At 41.9% G+C, this 27,274-nt stretch overlaps 1 protein-coding gene across 1 annotated transcript in view; it reads left to right on the forward strand.

The window, feature by feature from the left end:
• Positions 1-27,274, forward strand: part of LTBP2 (latent transforming growth factor beta binding protein 2) — a 186,213-nt gene that overhangs the window by 83,588 nt on the left and 75,351 nt on the right. Inside the window, exons 5-8 of the mRNA XM_027844768.1 lie at positions 2,386-2,556; positions 4,203-4,406; positions 4,880-5,163; positions 6,797-6,899. Of these exons, the coding sequence (XP_027700569.1) occupies positions 2,386-2,556; positions 4,203-4,406; positions 4,880-5,163; positions 6,797-6,899 (762 nt within the window). The remainder of the gene's footprint in view (positions 1-2,385; positions 2,557-4,202; positions 4,407-4,879; positions 5,164-6,796; positions 6,900-27,274) is intronic.

Genomic DNA, 27,274 nt, shown 5'->3' on the forward strand with positions numbered 1-27,274 from the left:
ACACACACACACACACACACATATATATAATGTATATATATAGAAATTATATACATATAAATATATATAAATTATATACCTGCTTCTGTTTACCAGTTCTTTCTTTGGATGCAGATAGTGTCTTTCTTCATATGTCCTTTATAGTTAATTTGGGTATTTATAATAGTCAAAATGACTTATTCGCTCCAAGTTGTTCTTAAAACAATATTGCTGTTACTATATACAATGTTGTCTTGATTCTGCTCATTTCACTCTTCATTATTTGTGCAAATCTTTCATTGTTTTTCTAAGATCATCGAGCACAATAGTATTCCATCACAGTCGCATACCACAACTTATTCAGCCATTCTCCAATTTATGGGCATCCCTGCAATTTCCAGTTCTTTGCCATCACAAAGAGAGCTGCTTTAACATTTTGGAACATATGAGTTCTTTTCCTTTTTCACTAATCATCTTTGGAAATAGACCAAGTATTAATATTGCTGGGTCAAAGGGTATATAGGCAGTTTAATAACTCTTTGGGCTCTCACCTAGATTATTGCAAAGGTCACCTAATGGGTCTCCCTGCCTCAAATCTCTCCCTACTTCAGTCCATCCTACACATTGCTGTCCAAGTGATTTTACTTAAGCATACATCTGACCATATGAATCCCCTGCTCAATCAAATCCAGGGGCTCCCTGTTGCTTCTAGAAGCAAATACTCCTTCCATGTGCCAAATCTTGCTGGTTTGGCTACATCTGTGACATTTCTTGCACCTGACCTCTCTTTGCTCACACACCTACTACCTTAGTTCAGGCCCTGATCACCTTTCACCTAGATTATTTATTTATGTTATTTTTTAATTTATGGAATAAAACAAGCATTTGCATAACATAGTATAATAAAAAAGATGATTGCACACGAAACTGCAAATCTATAGTCTTAGTACAGTTTTAAGAGACTAGGGCTTAAAATGGCACTGAGAATTTTGAGACAACCTCTGTTTGGCTTTAAAGTCCTTGCTCCACCCTATCTTTCCAGCCTCATTGGCTCCCAAACTCTGCAATATAGTCAGACTGGCCTTCTTTATGTCCCTCACACACAACAAACACTCCATGCCTTTGTATGGGCTCCTCTACGTGCCTGGAATGAACTCCCTCCTTACCTCTATCTCATAAACTATCTCTCATCCTTTAAGATGCAGCTGGAGCATTGTTGCTCTTCTTTAGTCATTTTCAGTCATGTCCAATTCCTCATGACCCCATTTGGAGTTTTCTTGGCAAAAAATACTGGAGTGGTTTGCCTTTTCCTCCTCCAGCTCATTTTACAGATGAAAAAACTGAGGCAAGGAGGGTTAAGTGACTTGCCCAGGGTCACCCAACTAGTAAGTGTCTGAGGCCAGATTTGAACTCAGGTCTTCCTGACTCCAGGCCTGGCACTCTATCTGCTGTGCCACCTAGCTGCCCCAGTTGTAGCATTATCTTCTCCATCAAGACTTTCCTTATACCTTCAACATCTAGTGTCCTCCCTCCCAGACTACCTTGTCTTTAACTACTTTGTTTTTATTCTCTTTGTAATTTTTCCATATATGTCATTATTATCTCCCTGTTAGAATGTAAGGTCCTTGGCAGTAGAGAGTGCTTCATGTGTGGTGTTAATATTTGTAGCACCTAGGATAGTTCCAAGCTTCATAAATACTCACTAGACAGAGTCAGGTAGCCCTTGTTTCAAATAGAGTACCTGATGTTTAGGTGACCCTGGGTAAGTCACTTATGCTCCCTAAGCCTCAGGTTCCCCATCTGTAAAATAGGGATGTAGTGCCTATAGGACTGATGTCACTGCATCATGTACTGAAATCATGTATTATTGGATGGACCTGAATTTCTTTTGGAAAAGGGAACTCCCTCTATCAATGTAGATCAACTGATTTGCAACTTATATCCTTAGAACCACTCCAGTATCCTTGCCAAGGAAACCCCAAATGGGGTCACCAAGAGTCAGATACGACTGAAAAGACCTAACAAAAAAATCCTTAAAAAGTCATCTGGAGGGCACCAGTCTTGGAGTCAAATCCAGTCTCAGATACTAGCTGTGTGACTCCGGGCAAGTCACTTAACCCTGATTGCCAGAAAGAAGGAAAGAAAGAAAGAAAGAAAGAAAGAAAGAAAGAAAGAAAGAAAGAAAAAGAAAGAAAGTCACTTAGAGGCACTGAGAAGTTGTGACCAGCAGCCACTCTGTGTCAGAGGCAAGAGTTGAATCCAGATTGTCTTGGGCTGACACTTAGGTCAGCTCTCTACCCACTGGGCCAAGCTGGCTCTCGAATTAATGTATACAAGTGCTAACTACCTGTCAGTTACTATGAGGAGGATTTTCTAATCCTTTGATTCTGTAATATCTCAATACAGGGCTCAATCTGACTGAGAAAATCAGGAAGATCAAGATTGTCTTCACCCCAACCATCTGCAAACAAACCTGTGCCAATGGACGATGTACCAATGACTGCTCCAAAGGGGACACCACCACGCTGTACAGTCAGGGAGGCCACGGACATGACCCCAAATCTGGCTTCCGCATCTGTGAGTCACACCAACTTCTGTCTCCTCTGTACCCACTGGTGGAAAGTCCCCCTGGGGTTATACTAGAGTTAGGGAGAAGACAATGGAGAGAGGAAGGGAGAAGGAAGAGTTGTCCCTTTCAGTTTAATTCAGCTCTTACTAAGCTCCAGCTTTGTACAGAACTAAGCACGTGGGAGGGGAATACAAAGTTTAAATAGGGTGCTGTCTTCTACCCTCATGAAGTTTTTTTATAGTTTATATAATTACAACGAGCCGGAGAAAGAGATGGCAAACCACTCCAGCATCTTTGCCAAGAAAACCCCAAATGGGGTCATGGAGAGTTAGATACGACTGAAAATGACTGAACAACTCAAAAAATTAATATTATAATATGTAACTATATTAACATTGTAAGTTATATCAATATGATCATTTATATCATCATATGTTCATATAATGGTGTTTCTCGTATTAGACAGTGAGGGAAATAGAATGCATATGGAGATAGCTGTCATACAAAATGACAAATAAGTGTCTAGAGAGGCCTGAAACAAAATGCTTTGTGAGGTTTTCGTGGTAAGTTTCAAGAGAACAAAGGCTATTGACTTGTGGAATCAGGGAAGGCTCCGTGGAAGTCATGGTATTTGTTCTGGGCTTTAAAGGATGGGTAGAATTTCAGGCAGGCAACTCGGTGGCTTAGTGGATAGAGCATTGGGCCCAGAGTCAGGAAAACTCGTCTTCCTGAATTCAAATCTGCCCTCAGCCACTTAATAGCTGTGTGACCCTGGGCTAGAAACTTAACCCTGTTTGCCTCAGTTTCCTCATCTGTAGAATGGGGATAATAATAGCATCTACCTTCCACGGTTGTTGTCAGGATCAGATGAGATAATTGTAAAATGCTTAGCACAGTGCCTTGCACATAGTAAGCATTATGTGTTAGCTGTTATTATTATTATTAAATAATAATTGCACAGTGCCTGGCACACAGTAAATATTATATAAACGTTAGCTATTATTATTATTATTATTTGCTGTTGTTCAGTTTTTTCAGTCTCGTTCAACTCATCATGACCCCATTTGGGGTTTTCTTGGCAAGGATACTGGAGTGGTTTGCCATTTCCTTCTCCAGTTCATTTTACAGATGAGGGAACTAAGGTAAACAAGGTGAAGTGACTTGCCAAGGTCACACAGCTAGTAAGATTCTGAGGCTGGATTTGAACTCGGAAAGATGAGTCTTCCTGACTCCAAGCCTGGCGCTCTATCCACTGAGCCACCTAACTGCCTTATAATAAAATTATAATAATAATAGTATTACTATTGTGTAACAATTGTGAAGTGCTTAGCATGATGTCTGGCATATAGTAAGTTTTTATAAATGTTAGTTATTATTTTGTTATTATTACTAATTCTTCTTCTTCTTAAAGGTTATGCCAAGGGTTCCAAGGCCACTATGTCCTTTCGCCACCCCCCTCCCCAAACGTTTTGCTTTCTGAACATTTCACCAAGCACTTCCTTAGCCCCATTCTCCTGATTTGGCCTCAGTCCATGGGGGAAGTGGGTGAGATGGGAGTGGACGGTGTGTATCTTCTCTCTGAATGGAGGTAAAATGCCGATGTTCCCGTTGACATTCCACTGACAGTCAGTCACTTTGAACGTTGATGTTGCAGATTTTTGCCAGATCCCCTGTCTGAATGGAGGCCGCTGCATTGGTAGGGATGAATGCTGGTGCCCTGCCAACTCCACAGGGAAGTTCTGCCATTTGCCCGCTCTTCAGGTGGACAGAAAGTTGCCAGAGAGGTCCCATCACTTGGCCCCCGCTGAAGGCGCTTTGAAACAGTCTGTCTACATGTTGCCCCTCTCCAACCAACTGGGTGAGCGTGGGCTCTGAGGATGGCCAATGATGGGGCTGGAGCCCTGAGGCTTCCCATCTCCCTTGGGCCCATTTCCTTCCTCCCAAGCCAGTCAGAGGGAGCATCAGCCCAGGGACCGGAGGCACGTGCCCTCCCTCAACAGGATGGAAAGGATGACTTGAGCAATGGGCCCTTCCTGTTTTAGTAGCTGCCTTGCCTTCGCTACTGTGAATAAGGCAGAGCTACTGAAGACTTTTTAATGGACCTAACCTGATGAGATAACATTTTAGGAAAAGATCCAATGTCCCACTGCCTCTTTTTGTATCTCTAGCACTTAGCATGGGACCTGACACATAGTAAGCACTTAGTGAATGTTCAACTGACTGACTGATGGACGGACAGACGGACAAACAGACACCCAGATTCCTATTGTCGAGGGATATGGGGGTGGGAAGCCTTATTCACCTGTCGCTGATCCTAACGCTTTTCCCCAGCCTCTGTGAACCCCTCCCTGGTGAAGGTGCACATTAACCACCCTCCAGAGGCCACAGTTCAGATCCACCAAGTGGCAAGAGTGCGGGGGGAGACTGAACCCCCTGAGGAGAACAGCGTGGAGACCAGACCCGCACCCCGGCTCCCTGCCCAACCTGGCCACGAGCAGTGGGACAGTAACACCATCACCTCACAGCCGAGGGGGCCTCCTCAGCCGCCGCTACCATCTTTCCCCAAGCCTGAGGGGCTGCTTGGCTGGTGCTATCAGAACTCAGTGAATGACCAGGTGAGGACTAACCTCTGCCGGGCGCTGGCCCATGACTGCTTTGGTGTCTGTCTGGACTTGAGATTGTCTTATCTTTTCCATCCTTTCTTCCTCTTCCTATCCTGCCATGGAGAATCCTAGATTCAAAGATGGGAGGAATCCTAGAGGTCACCTAATCCACTTTTCTCATTTTATAGTTGAGGAAACTGAGGTAATAAATGGCAGAGACAAGATTTGAACCTAGAGCCTCTGATTTTAAATCCATCACTCTTTCCATGGCACTAGGAGCTGGGGTGAGGGCATTTATTCTGATGTAGATCGCCAACTGTGGTGCAATTTATATAGACTTGAGAAATACCTGGGGCACTGAAAGGTATTAGTGACTTGTCCCAGGTCACCCAACCAACATGTGTCAAAGATAAGACTTGAACCCAGGTCTTCTGTCAAGACTGGGATCTCCCATCTTCTCCAGGTTGCCTCTGACCCGGAACACTGTAGGCTTATAAATGCTTGTTGAAAAAAAAATTTTTTTAAATGTTTGTTGAGGGGCAGCTAGGTGGCTCAGTGAATAGAACATCCACCCTGAAGTCAGGAGGACCTGAATTCAAATTCAGCCTCAGACACTTACTAGTTGTGTGACCCAGGGCAAGTCACTTAACCCTGACTGCCTCAAAAAAAAAAAAAAATAGAAAAAGAAAAGAAATACTAGTTGGTTGAATGAAAGAACAGGTTAAATGAGAGTAGCTTGAAGCTTAGCTGGGTGGTGAAATCTCTCAGGTCATTATTACTCATTATCTCACATACCCTACTCCCTCCTTTGGAGGAAAGCACTTGCAGGTTGGTGTCTGGAAGCAGAGTCATCAACAGCTGTGTTTTTCTGTCTGGGAAACTATTTGCTTTCTTAGATCGCTGTCTTCCATACCTGCCTCCCCCATCCAGCCTTTCCTGCTAGACTTTAACCTGAGGGAAAGGAGCATGGTCTAATAGAAAGAATACTGGCTTCAGCGGACAAGGTTCGAGCCCCACCTTTGACGATTCTTTTATGACCTTGGACCAATCATTTAGTCTCCCTAGGCCTCGGTTTCCTCATCTGTGATATAAGGGGCTTGGATGGTATGGCCTCTGTGGTCTCTTTCAGCTGTAGATCTAGTTGATTGACTAGTCAATCAATATGCATTTATTATGCAACTACTAAGTACCAAGTACTGCCCCGAAGAGACAAAGAAAGGCAAGAGCTAGTCCTTGGTCTGAAGGTGCTCACAACCTAATAGGGGAGCCGTGTACAAACAACTACGTACAAACAAGATACATACAGGATGAATTGGAGATAACCCACCAAGGGAAAGCACTAGAATTAAGGGGGATGAGGGAAAGCATCCTGTAAATGGTGGGCTTTCATCTGGGACTAGAATGAAGCAAGGAGGCAGAGATGGGTAGAGAACATTCCAAGGTCTGACGCAGGGTAGACACTGGGCTTCTTTTTCTTCTTCTACAATATCCCTTGGTCTTCTCCCTTCCCTGTGAGTAGCCCCTACCAGTTAGGGAATTACCGTGTATGCCCAAGCCTCCCCCAAGAGCTGAGCCTACATGTGGATGATATAAAGGAGAAAAGGAAGAAGCAGGTTGATGGGTCCTTATTGTCTTTCCTTTCCAGTGTGCCAACCCTTTGCAGGAGCTGACCAAACAAGAGGATTGCTGTGGGAGCGTCGGGGCCTTCTGGGGGGTGAATACGTGTGCCCCATGCCCTCCCAGGCCAGGTAAGGCTCAGGGGATGAAGAAGAGAATTTGGGAGTTCTGATGCCCATTTCCTCTGGGCTTGGCTTGTGGGTCTTGGAAATGAGCCCATCTCTTTATTTCTGGTCCACTTGCCTCTGGGCAGGACATCTGAAAGCCTAGAAACAGAAACCAAGTTTTTTTAAAGTGAACCAGAGGCCTGGTTCATCTTCAGAAGGGCTGCTAAGTTGGACCATGGAATGTTGGTACTCAGTCAGCTCACAACTGGTTCTCAATGTTGTTTGTCGATTGAATATTTGTGTGGGTAGGTCTTGCTGCTTGTGCTTTCTAAGGGCATTCCCTTCTGTGGATTCTGATCGTTTAGCCTGAGTGCCTTAGCCTGGACATCACCTTTCCCACCCTCCCCTTGGCACCTATCTTAATCTTCTCATTCTTGACCTAGAGAAGGAGGGACATTTGCTTCTCCTTAACCCATGCAACAAGTTGGCAAAATGCCCCAGTACTTCCCTTTTAAAAAAGTTTTATTGTTCCTTTAGTTTTATACCATAGTCATTTCTTGATAGTCTTCCCACTCAACCCTGTGAGCCTTCCTGAGTTCAGAAGAGCTGAGTTCAAATCTAGTCTCAGACATTTACTAGCTGTGTGACCCTGGGCAAGTCATTTAACCTCTGTTTGCCTCAATTTCCACAACTGCAAAATGGACGTAATAACAGCGTCTACTTCACAGAATTGGTTCGAGGATGAAATGACGTAATATTTGTAAAATGCTTAGCATAGTGCCTGGTGCATTTGTTGCTCAGTTTTGTCTGGCTCTTCATGACCCCATGGACCATAGCAGGCCAATACTGCCCATGGGGTTTTCTTGGCAGATACTAGAGTGGTTTACCATTTCCTTCACCAGTGGATTAAGACAAATAGATATTAAGTGACTTGCCCAGGGTCACACAACTAGTAAGTGTCTGAGACTGGATTTGAATTCAGGTCTTCCTGACTCCAGGCCCAGGGCTTTATCCACTGAACCACATAGCTTCCTCCTGACCCATGGAAAGTGCTTAATAAATGCTTGTTTCTTTCAGCTTCCTCCGCCCCCACGCCCAACATTTCTCATATAATGGCAAAATACTTAAGCAAAACCAAAGACACTGAGATGGCCTCTATGAAGTATACAAGGCAGGATATGAACTCGGGTCTTCCTGACGTAGAGTCAGAAAACCTTGATTCAAATCCCACTTTAGACACCAGCTGTGTGACTCTGGGCAAATAATTTAACCTCTCTGTGCCTCGGTTTTCTCACCTGTAGAATGAGGGGTTTGGACTCAGTGGCCTTTAAGGTCCCTTCCTACTCTAAATCTGCATTCCTGTGATCTATGCTTCATGCTCTCCTTGCCTCCTCAGTTAGTCAGAGAGCTTCCTCATGGTCATGTTTGTTGGAGGCCCTAAGTCAGGATCCAATGTAGGTAGGGCAGATATGCTTGCTGGATAAAGGGTTGCTGAGGGTTAGACTCCGCTGTGCACATCAGCAGAGTAAGGAAGGAAAGAAGGAAATAAGCATTTCAATAGCTCCAGCTCAGTGCCAGGCACTGTGCCTGTAATGATGCTGGGAGCCCAGTGAGCTCTGTTCTTCTCCCTCACGTCCATCCATTCAGTGGGCTCTGGCACCCCTGGCCATATATGGAGTCTATTGTACCTCCAGAAGGCTTTGTTCCTACGGCCAGGTAGGGCCTCTCTGGGGGCCAGAGGACTGCCTGAAAGCAAAATGTGACTGTCCTGCTTTGTATCTGAAACCTGTCTTTTCTCCAAGCATTTTATACCCACAGTATCTTATCCAGACTCATATTTCCCTCTGGGTTGGCACATAGGAGTGGGAGGGGCAAGGCCAGGAGCTTTTGTCTGAGACCATACGAGTAGCATTGATATTTTTTTCTCCTCTAATTCTATGGTTGTACTCCTTTAAAAGTGCACTTTAAAATTTTTTAAATTTTAACTTTTAAAAATTTTTTTAAGTTAGAATTTAATTTTTAAATATTTCTGTTTATTTTTTTGCTTTTGTGCTCTTTTTTGTTTAACATTTTTATTAATTTATTTATTTTTAGTTTTCAACAATCACTTCCATAAGCTTTTGAGTTTTAAATTTTTCTCCCCCTCCTTCCCCGCCTCCTTCCCCAAGAAAGCACGCAATCTGATATAGGCTATACATATACATTCCTATAAAACATATTTTCACATTAGTGATGTTGTAAGGAAGAATTAGAACCAATAGGAGGAACCACCAGAAAGAGGAAACAAAACTCAACAGAAGAAAAAAAAAAGAGCAAATAGTATGCTTCAATCTGCATTCGAACTCCATAGTTCTTTCTCTGGATGTGGATAGCATTTTCCATCATGAGACCTTTGGAGATATCTTAGATCCTTGCATTGCTGAGAAGGGTTAAGTCTATCAAAGATGGTCATCTCACAATGTGGCTGTTACTGTGTACAATGTTCTCCTGGTTCTGATCACTTCACTCAGCATCAGTCCATACAAGTCTTTCCAGATTTTTCTGAAGTTTGCCTGCTCATCATTTCTTATAGCACAACAGTATTCCATTACATTCATATACCATAGCTTGTTCAGCTATTTCCCAATTAATGGGCATCCCCTCAATTTCCAATTCTTTGCTACCACAGAAAGAGCTGCTATAAATATTTTTGTATGGGGGCAGCTAGGTGGCACAGTGGATAGAGCACCAGCCCTGGATTCCGGAGGACCTGAGTTCAAATCCGGCCTCAGACAAATAACACTTACTATCTGTGTGACCCTGGGAAAGTCACTTCACCCTATTGCCTAACCCCCCAAAAAAATTTTTTTTGTACATGTGGGTCCTTTTCCCATTTTTTATGATCTCTTTGGGATACAACCCTAGAAGTGCTATTGCTGGGTCAAAGGGTTGTTTAACATTTTTGTCCCTCTCTAAGGTCTCCCATTTCCTTTCTCCCCTCCCCCTTCACCTCAATCCTCCTCTATAACAAAGAAGCATAGTTCACCAACACGAAGTGATGCATTATGGTCTGGCAACGTATGCCCCATTCCATACCTATAGGCTACCACTTCATCATTTTTCTGGATTCACGAATCCATGCAGTTGGTCACTGCATTGATCAGAGTTCTGAAGTCTTTCAAGGTTATTTTCTTTTACATTATGGAGGTCATTTTGTAAATAAATTGCTCTGGTTTTGCTTAAGTCACTCTGCATCAGTTCATACAAGTCTTGCCCATTATCTTTGAACTGAGCATGGTACTGATTTGGGAGTCAGAGAATCCTGCTTCTTTCACTTACTGCCTGCGTAATATTGGGCAAATCACTTAACCTGCCATCCCTTCCTACTTTAAATCTGCATTTCTGTGATCTGATCTATGCTTCGTGCTCTCCTTGCCCCCTCAGTGAGGCAGAGAGTTTCCTCATAGTCAAGTTCATGGGGGCCCCTAAGTCAGGATCCAGCGTAGGAAGGGCAGACTAACTTTCCTCTTCTGTAAAAGGAGGGGATTGAATTAGATGGCTTTTTGAGGGTTTCTCCTAGCTATGATCTTCATGTTCATTGTATCTTGTAGGATAATAATATTCCATTAACTTTATATACAACAATTTGTTCAATCATTCCCCTAATCTGTGGGCATCAACTTTCTTTTCAGTAGAATTAGCATGCAGATCTTCCTGACTACCCACCCTGTGGGTACTCAGCTCCTCTGTCTTGTCTGATGACTTAGGAAAAGGACAGGAGAAACGAATGTTCTTTGTTGTACAGTAGTACAAAGAAAGTTAGATCTGGTATCAGAAAGACCTGCATTCAAATTCCACCTCCGTCTATTCCCTAGATATGTGACCTTGGAAAATTCACCTCTCTGGAGGGCAGCTAGGTGGCGCAGTGGATAAAGCACTGGCCTTAAGTCAGCAGGTCCTGCGTTCAAATCCAACCTCAGACACGTAACATTCACTAGCTGTGTGACCCTGGGCAAGTCACTTAACCCCATGGCCTAGCCAAAGAAAAATCCCTTCCAGCTTGTAATCACATGATTCTCCCTCCCTACTCCACCCTTCACCCGTCAAAGGCCTGGCCTGAGAGAAATTTAACTCCTGCCCATGCAGAGAACTCCCCTGGGGTCCTGAAGGTACCTAATGAAGGTATTCTTGTAAATGGTTAACAACTGGCAACCTAAACTCACTTTTAAGTTTAATTTGAATTTTTACCACTTTCTCTGTCACTTTTTTTAAGTCTAGACAATCAACAAAACAACAAATCAAGCCCTAATTTGTAGCATTTGCCGATTTCTAAGATGTAAATGCTCACCCTGAAAATTTAACAGTTGACTCTTCAAGTCTGTTGGACCTGGGTCTAGCACCCCACTGGTGCATAGCCACAGGGTCACTTGCCCCCCCTGAGAAAAGGAGTACCTGAACCTTAGATACTGCTTACCAGCTCCCTCCCTTCCTTCCTTCTTTCCTTTCTTCCTTCCTTCCTTTTCCTTCATTCTTTCCCTTCCTCCTTCCTTCCTCTCTCTCTCTCTCTCTTTCTCTCTCTCTCTTTCTCTCTCTCTTTGTCTTTCTCAGTCTCTCTCTTTCTCTCTGTCTCTGTCTGTCTGTCCATGTCTCTTTTCTTATGCAGAGACATTCCAGGATACATTTCCTCCTAAGTCTTCCAATTTGTTTCTATGGCCATTTATTTAACACCATGCTTGACATGGGGATACAAAAACAAAAGAGTTACTGCCTTCAAGGAGATTACATTCTTCTGGGGGAGGGGAATAATACACAATTAATACAGAGGGAGTATTGGTTAGCCACTGGAGCAATCAGAAGATGCTTCATGAAGTAGATGGCCCTTCTGCTGAGCCTTGCATTCTAGGCATGGAGGCAAACTGCTCTGAAGTCTGATTTTGGAGACAACCACTTCCCACCACCCTCTGACACTGAGTCATTATTGAAGCCTGGTCTGTTGATATGTCCCGTTCTTAATGGTAAGGGAGATGCATGAGGACAGTCAATACCCTCTCCAGGAAACTAGTCAATTCTGGATAGAAGAGCCTGAATGGTTAGTAATAATGATGGCATTTATAAAGGCGTGGTTTGTGAAACACTTTATATATTATATTCTGTCTCACTTGATCTTTTTAACAACTAGGAGAGGTAGATATTATTACTATTCTTATTTTGCAGCTGAGGAAACTGAGGCTCTGCGAGATTGTGACTTGCCCAAGGCCACATAGCTAATAAGTCAGTTTTTCCTGACTCCAACTCCCATGCTCTCACCACTACTATCAGCCTCCCAGAAATCCACTTTACAGAGGGCACCTGGGGATAACCATAGTGAGTTGCATAAGGGGTGGATTTGGGGGTTGGACACTATACTGGGAGTGGGAGGAATAGAGAAGTCTGCATCTTAGTCGATGTGGGAGAGGTGCCCTGACCAGGCTTGGGCTAGGTTTGAAGGAGTTCAGCACAGGGATGGGAGTATTCGTTTCATCCAAATGGAAATTCAGGAGCCATTGGCTGATAATCATCGTTGAAGTGTGTCCTTCTTGTCCAAGTGCCCAGAAGCTGCCATGGTGGGTGGACCTTGAGAACTAGAAAACAACGAAAAGGAGAAGAAATGAGACTCTTCTGCAAGTCCTCTGTACTGACTGACCTGACAGAGGCACTGGGGGTCAGGGCAAAGAGAGAAAAGATTGCCTTCTTGCTCACAGAGAACCCTAGCACAGTATTTGACTATGTTTCTGGCCATTGCCATGGATAACCAGATTGGCCTTGCCATTCACACACACACACACACACACACACACACACACACACACACATGCATGTCATCTCCATTAGAATGTAAGGTCCTTAAGGACAGGGACTGTTTTTGCCTTTTTCTTTTTGTATCCCTGGGTTTAGCATAGTTCCCGACACATAGTAAACACTTAATAAATGCTTGTTGATTGATGGATCATCTCACAGAGGTTTCCTAAATTTGCCCCGTTGAGTGTAAATGGCTTGACATCTGGTCCTCAACATGAACATCTGTAGAGCCCGACTGACCCTGACCCTACTTGACTACTTCAGAAAATTCTCCAAATATCGGAAGATCTGAAACTCGTAAATTAACCAGGATGTCACTTTTAATTCTTAGTTTAAATGCAACTAGAGGGTCTCATTACACCCGACTGCATGGCCTGGGTCCCATTTATAAGGGACATGAGAACAACAGACATGGGAGCCAGTGCCCATATTTTGCCTGCAGCAAAGGCAGCAAGTAATAGAACACACAGTGTTCTGCAGGATGGTTTCCTATGAGAAACTACCCGTGGGTCATCACTCAGCCTGTACCTTAAAGTCTAGGGTAGAGACTGGAACGGCATCCACAGATCCACCGCCTCCCCCATAGAAGAACCAGACATTGCATTGTTGATTTAGCTCTTGGGCGTGGGTATATACACAGCCCCCAGACTTGGGTGGGTGCATAGTAACATGCTATAAGCCAATATATTTCTGGGAACTGTCCCACCCATCCCACTTCCCCCATCCCAGCAGTGTGCCAGCTGAGTAACAGCATCTGAGGGACTGAGCAGTCCAACAGGGTCCCTCAATTAAATCATTTCCAGTTTTAGTCTTGGCCACATCTCACCTGGTGCCCACAGACCTTCCCCTTCTTGCCCCCCCCCCCCCAAATGGAGCTGGCAAGCTCTGTGCTGGGTCTGGAGTGCACATGTGTGCCGGGTGTGGGAGTGTAACTCCATGACTCTGGTCAACCGCACCCACAGCCACACAGGGCTGCATTGCCCCCCATTCCGTACTTCCCCCGCCTCAGCTGTGAATAGCATAGACTTCGATGGCTCATGTTTCCCCTCCTAGTTAGGGGGTCTCCTACAGTATTTGGTACATCTCAGGAAGCTGGGCACCAGGATCCAGACCCCTGGAATGTCAAGCATTCCATCGCTCCCAGCAAGAAATAACAAAGACCAGGGCAATGTAAACATTTGCAAATGCATTAAAGTGCAGCTGGGCATTGTATAGAGAAGGAGCAAGAAGGATGGAGAACTTGTTTGGGTTGACAGGGTGCCAGGGACCCAACTCCACAGCAAAGCCCAGAGCTAGGGGATGTTTTTTCAAATCCCATAGGACATCAAGTAAGTGCTACTGTGTGAAAAGCAGATTTGTGGAGAAAATGAGGACAGGCCTTATAGGGAGATCTGATACTAAGGAGGTTAAGGGGAATAAGCACTAGGCAAGGTTTTGGGTTGTACAACATTCTTTGTGACCCGAGATAAAATTCATTATCCCTCTGAGATGCCATCTTTGTACCTGTCAAATGGGACAACTGACTATAAGTAAAGTACTTTGAGCTCTTAAAAGTAGAGAAGAATCAGACCATGACCATAATTTATTGCCAATAGACTTCTGGATTTCATGACTTCTAGTTAATCACCTTTTGGTGCCTGCAGCTTTTTGCTGGGCTGCTGAAGAAGGTTCTCTGAGAACGTTGCTGTCTTCTAGTGTGCCAAACATTTGCCATCACGATGATGGTTTTAAAGTCTCAGTTACAGTGCTCAGACGTATCTGCCTTTTTAGAAAAGTTCCATTTCCTTCAGCAGTACATCATGGAATCTGGACTGCATAGTAATTCTTACTCCTCTCCCCACCTTCCTGTCTTTATACTGACACCCTGGGTTGAGGGCTGAGTGACACATACAGAATGTGCCTCTCAACACTTTCAGGATTTATCTCCTCAATCCATCGGGATTTATTGCAGTGTTCTATCTCAGAGACTCATCCCCTCTCCTGCTGCTAATCCTTGGACAGCACATAGCTCTCAGAACACACTTTTATATACTTTTATTGGTGCCACATTTTTCAGTTTTCATCCCAGAGAAAGAGGCAGACATCTGGATCGACTGGAAAGTTGGCTTGGCATTGGCTGTGTCAACCCCAAAGGCCCCTTTTGTGAGGGCATTAAGGTTGGCACACAGTATACAGCTTACCCTAGTGGGTGGCAGCTTTTTTGTCACGAGATGCCCTGATATTAGTGATAATAATGATTTCTCCTAAAAATCTAGGTTCCTTCTTGACCTTTCTTTGAGTTTCCAATTCTCCATTTTTCCTCTCTATAAGGAACCCTTCTGCATCTCTCTTATATGACTGATTTGGGTCTGTTGATGCACGGACCAGGCCCAAGAAAATCATCAAGAACTTGGGGTATGAGATTTCTTTAATTTTTTTTGTTTTCTCCCTAGTTACATATAATTTAAAAGTTACATTAATTTAAAAACATTTTTTGAGTTAAAATTTTCTCCCTCCCTCCTCCCTGAGACAGTAAGCAATTTGATATAAGTTATGCATCTTTAATCATGCAAAACATATTACCATATTAGTTATATTGTGGAAGAAGACACAGACCCAAAGGGGAAAAAAACACCAAAAAATACAGAAAGTGAAAAATAGCATGCTTTGATCTGCATTCAGACTTCCTCGGTACTTTCTTTGGAGATGGATAGCATTTTTCATCAAGAGTCCTTTGGAATTGTCTTGGATCATTGTATTGCTGAAAATACCTAAGTCATTTACAGTAGATCATTATACAGTATTGCTGCTGCTGTTTGCCCTTCGTTCTCGAAGAGAACCATGACCTCAGGGAGGTGATGCCATGACATGCAAGTGAATTGGATTTAAGTGAGGCAGGGCTGTGCAAAGTCACCAGCCTCACTTTCTCCTCCGGAGCCATCTGGGTCCAGTGGCCAGATACGGATCAGGACAACGGGAGCTGGCTCAGGATGCAGTGGGGGACCTTGGCCTTTTCAAGCCAAGGTCTTTAACAGGTCTCAGTTTGACTGAAGCAGCGCCCATTCATTGTCTTTTTTTCTTCTTTCTTTCATGTGGTATTGCTGTTACTCTGTACAATGTTTTCCTGCTTCTGCTCACTTCACTTTACATTAGTTCATATAAGTCTTTTCAGGTTTTTCGGAAAGCAACCTGCTCATCATTTCTTATAGCACATTAATATTCTAATACAATCATATACCACAACTTGTTCAGCTATTCCTCAGTTGATGGGCATACGCTCAATATTTAGTTTTTTCTGTTACAAAAAAAGCTGCTGTAAATATTTTTGTACAAATAGATCCTTTCCCCCTTCTTTTTTTATCCTTTGGGATATAGACCTAGCAGAGGTATTTCTGAATCAAAGGGTATACACAGTTTTATAGGCCTTTTAGCATAGTTCCAAATTGCTCTCCAGAATGTTTGGATCAGTTTACAACTCCACCAACAATGCATTAGTATCCCAATTTTCCCACATCCCCTCCAACATTTATTATTTTCCTTTTCTGTCATATTAGCCAATCTGATAGACGTGGAGTGGTACCTCACAGTTGTTTTAATTTGCATTTCTCTAATCAATAGTGATTTATAACATTTTTTAATATGATTCTAGATAGCTTTGATTTCTTCATCTGAAAACTGATTCTTCAGGATGTAAGATTTCTTAACTAATGAATACATGCCCATATGGTATAGGATAACATACTTCATGAAAGGGATATGTATTAAAACATACCCATGATTCCATGTCCTTGCCCTCATTGGGGTTATAACTGAATAGAGTCAATGATAGGCTGAGGGCTAGATAACAGCCAACCAGTAGATCTGTTAAGGTGGCCATCTACTTTTAGACTTGATATTCACTTTCTCTGGAGATCATCCCTTTTGAGAAGGGAGGGAAGGACGGGGAGAGGGTCCCCAATACCTAGTCCCTGCTTGCTAAAGGTAAGGAACAATTGGCTATATAAAGGAAGAGGTCAGATTAGATGACCTCTCCTGCCCCTTTCAGCTCTAACATTCTGTAATTCTGTAAAATTGCACAGATGCTCTCGGAACAGAATGGGGTCCTTTTTATTCTTAGATGTTTCATAGGTGAGAAGCATTGTGTTAGAGCACAAAGTGTCCTGGACCTGGAGGACTCAATCAATCAACAAACATTTCTTCAGGGCCCACGTTGTGCCAGGCATTGTGCTGGGTGCTAGGGACACAATGACAAGAACAAAGCCTCTACTATCTCTCAAAGAACTTCCATTCTATTGGGAATAGGGAGCAACAGCATGTACATATAGAATTATATACAAAATAAATTTGTAGAGTGACTAGAGTGACTTTTAGAATGACTTTAGAGTGATTTCATTGGCATAGGGAGCTCCCAGTGAGGAAACTCCCTCTATCAATGAAGATCAGCACCAGCTTTGCAATCTAAGAGTCAAATAATTGTCCAGGGTACTGAGCAATTAAGTGATTTGCCCTCAGTCCCCTGGCTCTCTCTCCACTACCCCACGCTGCCTCTGTACTGCTATAAGTAGAGGCTAAGTGGTTCAGTGGATAGAGCACTGGGCCTAGAGTCAGGAAGACCTGAATTCAAAGCCTCAGATACTCATTAGCTATGTGACCCTGCCTGAGTCACTTAACCTCTATTTGCTGGAGAATCCACTGGAGAAGGAAATGGCAAACCACTCCAGTATATTTGCCAAGAAAACCACATACGGAGTCGTAAAGAGTCAGATATGACTGAACAACAAAAGTATTTTAGAGTATATTAGCCTTTATTTCTATTTTTATTTATATACATAAGTATGTGTATATATGTTGTGTGGATTTATGTGTGTGTGATGTGTGTGTATATGTGTTTATCTATATATGGGTCAAAGGGAATTGCTGTTTTAGTCATTTTCTTACCATAATTTCAAATTCTTTTCCAGAGTGGTTGGACCAGTTCATAGTTCCAACAACAGTATATGACTATGCCTTTCTACAACCTCTCCCACAATTACTATTCCATTTTTTGGTCCTCTTTGCCAACTTGTTGTGCATAAGAAGGTACTTTAAGACTTTAAAGTGCTACATAAATGTTAGTCTTTATATGTTTCCAGGCTTGCCTCTGTCTTGGATTTGGGGAAGGTTGTTCCAAGTGATGGTTGTGTTTGCTGATTCAGGGTTTGGTCCGAGCCCCTTACTGATTCTGTCTTTGACTGTTATTTGGATAGTACCCAGTGGGAACTAGTCCCCAGGGGAAACCAGAAGAAAAGTGAAGTTTGTCTGGCACACCTCCCATTCCTCTTTTTCAGTGTCCCTTTCTTTCATCTCTGCTCATCACCTCAGCCCATACTCAGGTACCCATACTGCCCAGCCTCTAGGGTCATATATGAAGTTCAGGAATCCTTTGGCCTCCAGAGTATTAGCTTAAAGTGTTAACCCCTCCTAGAACTACATGCACTTTAATATACCTTTGATACCTTTCTTCAAAATGGTAAACAGTATTTTTCCAAAATCAAGAACTAACAGTATCTGTAATGCTAAAACACCAAAAAAAATTTTCTGTTAAGATGGGGGTAAAACAAAGATACCCACTGTCACTATCATTACTTAATATAGTTTTAGAAATGTTACCTAGCTTTGGCAATAAGACAAGAAAAATAAATTTAGGGAATATGCATAGGCAAATAGGAAATGAAATTATCTTTATCTGAAGGGGATGTGATTGTTTACCTACACAGCCCTAAAAAAATGGAATAATTAATAACTCAAGCAAAGTAGCAGGATATAAAATAAACTCACAAAAATCAGGAGCTTTTCTGTATACTACTTAACCCAGTGAGAAGAGATAGAAAAAGAAATTCCAGGGGCAGCTAGGTGGTACAGTGGATAGAGCACCGGCCCTGGAGTCAGGAGGACCTGAGTTCAAATCCGGCCTCAGACACATAACGCTAGCTGTGGGACCCTGGCCAAGTCACTTAACCCCATTGCTTAGCCAAAAAACAAAACAAACAAACAAACAAAAAAACAAACCAAAAAAAAAGAAAAAGAAATTCCATTCAAAATAATGATAAAACATATAAATTATTTGGTAGTCTGCCTACTAAGATATGCTTATATGAATATAACTACAAAAAACTTTTAAATAAGTGTTAATAATTAATAGATATTTTATTAATAAATACAACTGTTTAATAGAAATAAAGGAAGACAAATAATTGAAGAGTTATTAATAGCTCATGGTTGGACCATGTCAATATAATAAAATTGGCAGTATCACCTAAATTAATTTATAGGTTTGATGCTATACCAAGCTACCAAGGAATCATTTTATAGATCTAGACAAATCAATAAGAATATTTATCTGAAGGAACAAAATGTCAAAGGAAATTATGAAGAAAGTATGGCTGAATGGGGCCTAGTATCACCAGATCTCAAATTATACTATTAAGCAACAATCATTCTATCACCTTAGTACTGATTGACAAATAATAAAAGTTAATCAGAAGAATAAATTAGGTAAATAAAACCTACAAGTAACTGAACATAGTAGTATAGTGTTCAGTAAACACAAGGATGCTAACTACTGAGTAAGGATTCCCTATTTGATAAAAATTGATGGAGAAAATGGAAGAAATCTGGCAGAAACTACTTAGATCAATACCTCATACCATTCTCTGTAATAAAGGCCAGATCATATCATAAACAAAAATTAGAGAATAAAGTAAAGAAATATCTTTTTGTGAAAGACAGGCTAGAATTTTTAACCAAACAAGGGATGGAGATCATAAAAACACTTTACAAATGTTAAAATACTATTTATAAACTATAAAATGAACCATTTTGATTGCATAAAATTTAAAAGCTTCTGCACAAGCAAAATAAATGTATCTAGCAGCACAGCGGATAGAACACTAGGGAGTCAGAAAAACTTGAGTTCAAATCCGGCCTCGGATACTTCCTACTTATGTGACCCTGGGCAAGTTACTTAACCTCTATTTGCCTCACTTCTTCATCAGCAACATTGGGATAACAATAGCATCTACCTCATGAGGCTGTTGTGAGGATTAAATGAAATAATATTTACAAAGCGCTTAACAGTGCTTGGCACATAGTAAGCGCTACATAAATATTAGGTGTTTTTTTTTTTAGAATCAGAATGGGAACAATTAATTTGGAAAAATTTCTCTGATAAAGTCCTATTGCTAAGATACAGTGCTAGATAAATATTAGTTATTATTATGAAAATATATGAGAAAAAGAACCATTCCTCAATAGATAAATGATCAAAGGATATGAACAGTCAGTTCTCAAATGAAACAACAAACACATAAAAAATGCTCCGAGTTACTATTAATGAGAAAAATGCAGAAAAAACAATTCTGAGATACTTCATAAGCATCTGATTCACAAAGATAACAAAAGAGGAAACTAATTGTTGGAGAGACAGTGGGTTAGTGAGCAGTGACAGATATGAAAAAAATATCAATAAAACATTTTAAATTTTTGAAAAACACAATGTTAGCCTTGAAAAATGTTTGTTTCCCCTAAATGCTGTTCTATTTTGGTAAAGGAGCAATTAAGGAGCAATTAAGATTTTAGATTTTAGAAAACCTCATTTAATATGTAAGTGGGATTGTTTTATTTAACTATAATCACAAAGCTGGAATGACATGTAAAACACATGTTTATATGTACATGTTTGTCATATGTATGCATATACATATGTGTGTTTGGCATACAATACACTATACTTTGGTTACAGATAGATATCTATATCTTCATCCCTCTATCATCTATCTTTCTCTCTGTCTCTATATCTACCTGTCCATCCATCCATCCATCCCTAGCTGGCTATCTCTACATTCATCTATCTCTATATCTATCTCTACTTCCATCTATCTATCTCTATATCAATCTTTCTATCCATCTATCTACACATACAGTTCACATGCGCTGGGGGAAAAAAAACCCTTGAACTACCAAACAGGGTTGTGAGATTACATATGTAAGAGATTACGAATTTGATTACATATCCAGTTGTCCTGATTAATATCTTCCCAGTGGACCCAGATGGCTCCGGAGAAGAAAGTGAGGCTGGTGACTTTGCACAGCCCTCCCTCACTTAAATCCAATTCACTCACATGTCATGGCATCACCTTCTGGATTTCATGGTCCTCTTTTCGAGAATGATGGACAAACAACAACAACAATATATTGTGACCTAATGTGTCATATCAATGTAAACTATTAGTTTTAATGTTTATTGAATGAAAAGAAATAGGATATTCTGGCAGTCTGGAAGTCCTCTAGGTCACTAGGACCAAGAGGAATGAATCTTTAATGATGGAATGGCCATCAGTTGGGAAAAGTCTTGTTTTCAAGATCTATTCAAATCATGCCAAATCAGCAACTACCGCTATTACTCCCTCATAGGTGTATAAATGACAAAACTATTCTTCCCTCTATACTTGGTGGCTGTTGAGCCATTTTTGTTTCTTCTGGTCCCCAGCTGTGGCCCATCCCTACTCTGGCCTCTCCTCTCCCCAGGGTCTCACCTCAATCATGTATGGAGGCTGTTGAGCTCATTGATTCAATCAGCTTCAGAAAATCTTTGCTGCATCGGTATGGCAGATGTGGCTGAGGATGAATGAGCTGGAACCAGTTAGGGATGGTGAACCCCTGCACCAACTCTTCTACCCTGCTAGGTTCCACTAAGCCTCCCCTTGGGTTATGGCAGGCTCAGTGCTCTTGTTCTCCCTTCTTCCTCTTGGCCTTATGGATGCCTCTGATGCTGTAACAACAGCTGACAGGGACAATAAGCATTAAAGTGAGTACTTTTATGGGTGGGAGAGTGAACAGAGATTCTGGAAAGTGGCACCTGGACAGTCTGCTCTTCCGGGCAATGGGGGCATTTATTAATTCCAGACAGAGAGAATTTAAGTGACTTCCCCAAGGATGCCTAACGAGTGATTTTGGGGGTCATGATTTGGACCTCTGTCTTTTGGTTCCAAGTCCAATGTTCTATACCATATCATGTCTGAATGAAATAAGTCCTTCTGTAGAAGCAGAGTGAAAGGAGTAGGAAGGGATTCAATTCAATAAGTCTTGGGGGCAGCTAGGTGGCACAGTGGATAAAGCACCAGCCTTGGAGTCAGGAGGACGTGAGGTCAAATCTGGCCTCAGACACATAATACTTCCCAGCTATGTGACCCTGGCCAAGTCACTTAACCCCATTGCCTAGCAAAAAAAAAAAAATACACTCAATTCAACAAGTATTTATTAAGTACCTCTTATGTGCTAGGTGCTAGTGAGATCTCTTGCATAAGTGAGCCTTGGTTATCTTGGTGGTGGTGGTGGTGGTGGAGTCCTAGGTTCTATCTTGATGTGCTAATTCTTTAGCTCTTTGTAATATTGGGGAGGCAGCATAGTGTGGTGAAGAGGAAATTCACTTGAAATCACAGTATCTGGGTTCAAATCCCAACTCTGAGGCTTTTTGCCTCTGTGACCCTGGGCAAGTCACTTAAGCTGGGCCTCAGTTTCCACATCTGTAAAATGAGAGGGGTTGACTAGATGGCCTCTTGGGGTCCATCCAATCCTAAATGAATTTAGAGATCATCTAGTCCATAGATGGAGCCAATTAGGGATGGTGAACCCTTGCACCCATATTGGGTCCTGAAAAATTTGACGATGGTAAAAGGTTTCTGAATGCACAACAACCAAAAATTAATTAAAAATCCAACATGTAATGAATTCAAGGTGTTTCTGGCAGTGTTTGCCCATGTTGCATCACACAACTTCACTGCAGCCTTGGTTCTAAACACAAAGCATGCGAACTTTGTACTGCACTGTCAGGCCATGCAATGGCAAAGAACGCTGCCAAAACATAAAAGGGGGTCATGAGTGGAAAAAGTTTAAGAAGCCCTACTCTAGTCCAATCTTTTCATTTCACAGTCAAGGATGATATTATGTCTATATATGTGTTTTCTGGGGAAGTTTCAAGAGATGGGCCACTGGTTTTGTCCATCAGACTGCGTCTACTTAGATAAGCAGGGTTGGTAATCAGGGCAAGCAAATACAGGGGTAATTGGTCAATGAGAGGAGCACCATAGACTATGACAGGCCATGTTTCTCCCCTCCTAACAGTAGGCTTCTTATTCCCTTCTAGGACTGTTCTCTCTAGAAAGATTGACTCTCATCCTCTTTCCTCATTGTTATCACAAAGTGATAACTTATAAAATTCAGTGCTTTACACTTATTAACTCCTTTGCATATATTGTCTCACTTGAGCTTTATCAAAAATTATATTTTTAGGTTTCTTTGTTCATTTTTATTGGTATCTTTTATTTTCATATCACCTTCAATTCTGAACATATCCCTTCCTGCCCCAGCAAATAATTTCTTGTAACAACAAAAAGAATGCAGCAAAATTAATTAACACGTTAACTGAGTCTGACCACAGATATGATGCTCCAAATGCACTTTTTAACTACTATGCAGCCCTGCAAGAACCTGTATTATGGCTTAGTGTCCGGTGCTTAGCACAATGCCTGGCACATTTTGTTGTTTAGTTGTTGACTGCCCGAATCTTCATGGTTCCATGGACTATAGCTATTCTGTCCTCCACTATCTCCCAAAGTCTGTCCAAGCTCATGTTTGTTGCTTCCATGACACCATGTGTTCATTTCATCCTCTGCCACTCCCTTCTCCTTTTGCCTTCCCAACATGAGGCTTTTTTCCAATGAGTCCTGTCTCCTCATTATGTAGCCAAAATATTTGAACCTCAGCTTCAGTATTTATTCTTTCCAATGAATAGCCTGAGTTAATTTCTTTAAATCTTAACTGATTTCGTCTTCTTGCTGTCTGAAGGACTCTCAAAAGTCTTCTCCAGTACCACAATTTAAAAGTGTCGATTCTGTGGGGCTCAGCTTTCCTCATAGTCCAACTCTCACAGCCATACATTGCCACTGGAAAAACCATAGCTTTGACTAGACAGGCCTTTGTGGACAAGGTGATATCTCTGATTTTTAGTATGCTGTCCAGATTTGCCATAGCTTTCCTACCAAGGAGCATCTTTTCATTTTCTGGCTGCAGTCACCATCTGCAGTAATCCTTGAGTCCAAGAATATAAAATCTGACATTGCTTACATTTCTTCTCCCTCTATTTGCCAAGAAGTGATGGGACCAGTTGCCAAGATCTTAGTTTTTTTTTTTTGATGTTAAGCTTCAAGCCCTCTCTGATAGTTTCCTCTTTTACCTTCATTAAGAGGTTTCTTAATTCCTCTTCACTTTCTGCCATCAAAGTGGTATCATCTATATGTCTGAGATTGTTGATATTTCTCCCAGCAACCTTAATTTTGGCTTTTGATTCATTTCACATGATATAGTCTGCATATAAGTTAAATAAATAATGGAAATATTTAATAAATATCAATTGATTAATTGGTTCCCATTTCTAATTGAGTTTGATGTCTCTGGTTTAGAGCACCAAAACATTAAAAGACGTACCTAGGGTTACACAGTTAGTACATGTTAAGGATAGATTCAGGGCTTCCCAGCTCAAAGGCTAGCTCACTGTTCACTACACGGAGCTGCCTAAGGAGCAGGATCAAAGACAGGGGGAAATATCAAGAATGGGAGATTTAATGCCTAATATAATCCTATTCCTGGTCCTGATATCTATAGAACTTGACATTGGCTAACCCCAGGCCCACTGAGAAAATGGAAGAAGAAAGTGACTGGGACAGGCGTGGCAAAGGAATTCTAGCCAATAAATGCAGACCCCTGGATCTAAATGTACTCTCAGCTCAGCTATTTCCCAGACTTGAGTACCCTGCATTGGGAAACAGCTGTATTGGGGCGGTGTTCATATTCTTTGGGTGAGATTCCCAGTCCCCTAGAGAAATGAGATTTTTCAGAATTCCAGTTGTGCTAAAAATGCAAAGCTGTTCTGTCACAGTGCTATCTAAGTGGTTCTTTCCAGGATTCATGGAGCACTCTGGGGACAATGCCCTGTTGGCACAATCCTGGTAAAGATAACATTAGCTGATGTGTGATGAGCAGATTCTCCGTTCCTAGCCATCTCTCAGAATGGAATCAGCATCTACCTGTCTATTAAGGAGAGTGGAAGTTCAATTCTGGGTGGAGGCAGGGAGGATGACAGAAGGATGCCTGTGAAGTCCCTTTATACTCCAGGTTCCTTCCTTTGGGAAGCATCAGGATCCAATATTAGGTGGAATTTCCCAAGGGATAGAGAGGTTTGGGGAATTTCATGCAAATGTATGTCTGGATTAATACACAGACCACATGGAGCCCCTGTTTTCGTGGCTAGAAAGGACTTGTATATTGGGGAGAGGAGAAAGGGAGATCTGAGTTCATCTGAGATCTGAATTCATCTCCAACCCTACAGGAAGTCAGACTTCGGTTTATAATTGGGTTCTGGTCCATCTGTTTACATGCCTGAGTGGCTTGAGCTCAGCCTATAGAATGCATGTATGTCTACTCTCCAGGCAAAGGGTGGGCGGAATTGAAGGGCCCCCCACCCTTTAAATCCCCTTGCTATGTAGACACCTTTCATCAAAGGCAGAGATCAGAGGCTTTTGTAAACAGACATGTCTTTTGCCAGAACATATGTCTTCACCATCTCCTTCCTCCTCCCTCTGCTGAGTGCTGGAGCCAGAACTCTCTGAAGCAATTACTTGGCCCCTGATAAAGTGCTGAGAGTTACCAACAGCTTAGGGAGAGAATTCACAGGGTAGGAGCAGATTCAAGCAACTGAGAAGCCTTGACAGTTCTTAACCTGAGGTCCTTGGACATGTTTTTTTTAAATATGTTAATAACTGTATTTCTGCATAACTGGCTTCTTTTGCAATCCTGTGTATTTTATATCATGCATTTAAAAATATAGTTTGATAAAGGAGCCCATAGGCTTCACCAGGCTGCCAAAGGGGTCCAATGCAAAAAAAAAACAAAAAAAACTGAAAACCCATATGCTTCTTTCTTTGGTAAATGATTAGTACCAGAGGCAGTGTGGAATAGTGAAAAAGAGATTAAGCTCTAGAAAACAGAAAATCTAGGTTTTGTCATCAGCTAAACCTGCCTAAGCAAAGTCACAAGTGACTTAAGGACTCAGATATTCACAGTTTCCTCATCCATAAAATGGGAATAATGATAATACTTTTCCCACCTACCTCAAAGAGATGTAATGATCATATGAGATCATAGGTGTGAAAGCTCTTTGAAAAATTAGAATGTGTGGGGCAGCTAGGTGGTGCAGTGGATAGAGCCTTGGAGTCAGAAGGAACTGAATTCAAAACTGGCCTCAGATACTTGACACTTACTAGCTGTGTGACCCTGGGCAAGTCACTTAACCCCAATTGCCTCACCAAAAAAAGAAAAAATATTTAGAATGTGATGTGTGAAAAGTGTGGTAAATCTCCTGCAATGCCTGCTCCCCTAAGACTGATGGATCACATGAGGTTGGGAATTCTGAGCTGCTATAGGCTAAGCCAATCGGTGTCCACTTATCTGAAGATAAGTCTAAAATTAAGAATGAAATCAATATGGTGAGCCTCTAGGAGCAGAGGGCCACCAATTTGCCTGAGGAGGTGGGGCAAACTGGCCCAGGTCAGAATGGGAGCAGGTCAAAATTCCCATGAAGATCAGTGGTGGGATTAGCCTTTGAGTGGTGATAACACTTCCAACCTGGGTGGGATAGGAAGACACACTCTGGGGAAAAAAAAAAAACAAAAACAAAAACAAATTGTATGGTCTCTGAAAAGAATCGTATTATCGTAAGGATCAGGTTTAAGTCATAACTGCTTTGAGAAGACATTTCAACACTGAAACAGAACTTGGGGCTATTGCATTGAAGGCCAGCATTGTTGGGAATTCCTATTCAGCAACTTGTTTTTGTTGCTGTTTGTCCTTCGTTCTGGAAGAGGACCATGACTTCAGGGAGGTGATGCCGTGACATGCAAATGAATTGGGTCTAAGTGAGCGAGGGCTGTGCTATGTCACCAGCCCTACTTTTTCTTCTGGAGCCATCTGGGTTTAGTGGCAGGGTGTATAGATCAGGACAGCTGGATATGGCCCTGGATGTAGTAGGAGACCTTGGCCCTTTTAAGCTAAGGTCTTCAACAGATTTCAGTTTGACTGAGGCAACACACAATCGGTGATTAAGGCTAGGTAAGAAATGAGGCAAAGAATGACCTCTTTTACCTAGTTAAAAAAAAAAAATCAATCTGGGAGGGGAAGACCCTCAGAGTTTCTGGCCAAAACAGAAACAATTGCTATTTACATTCATTCTGTGGTACAGTGGATAGAGGTAATCAGGAAGACCTGAGTTCAAATCCTGCCTCAGACAAGGGTCTAACTAGCTACGTCACTTAACTTTTGTTTGCCTTAGTTTCCTGAACTTTTAAACGGGGATAATAATAGCACCTACCTCCCAGGGTTGTTAGAAGGAACAAATGGGATAATGTTTGTAAAGTGCTTAGCACAGTGCCTGGCATATAGTAGATGGCATATAAATGCTAGATACTCTTATTCTTATTCCTGAAACTATTGTCTTTTCTTCCTTTGTCCTT

Source organism: Vombatus ursinus, unplaced genomic scaffold (assembly GCF_900497805.2).
Source record: "Vombatus ursinus unplaced genomic scaffold, bare-nosed wombat genome assembly UNPS02014945.1, whole genome shotgun sequence".
NCBI classification, from domain to species: Eukaryota; Metazoa; Chordata; class Mammalia; order Diprotodontia; family Vombatidae; genus Vombatus; species Vombatus ursinus.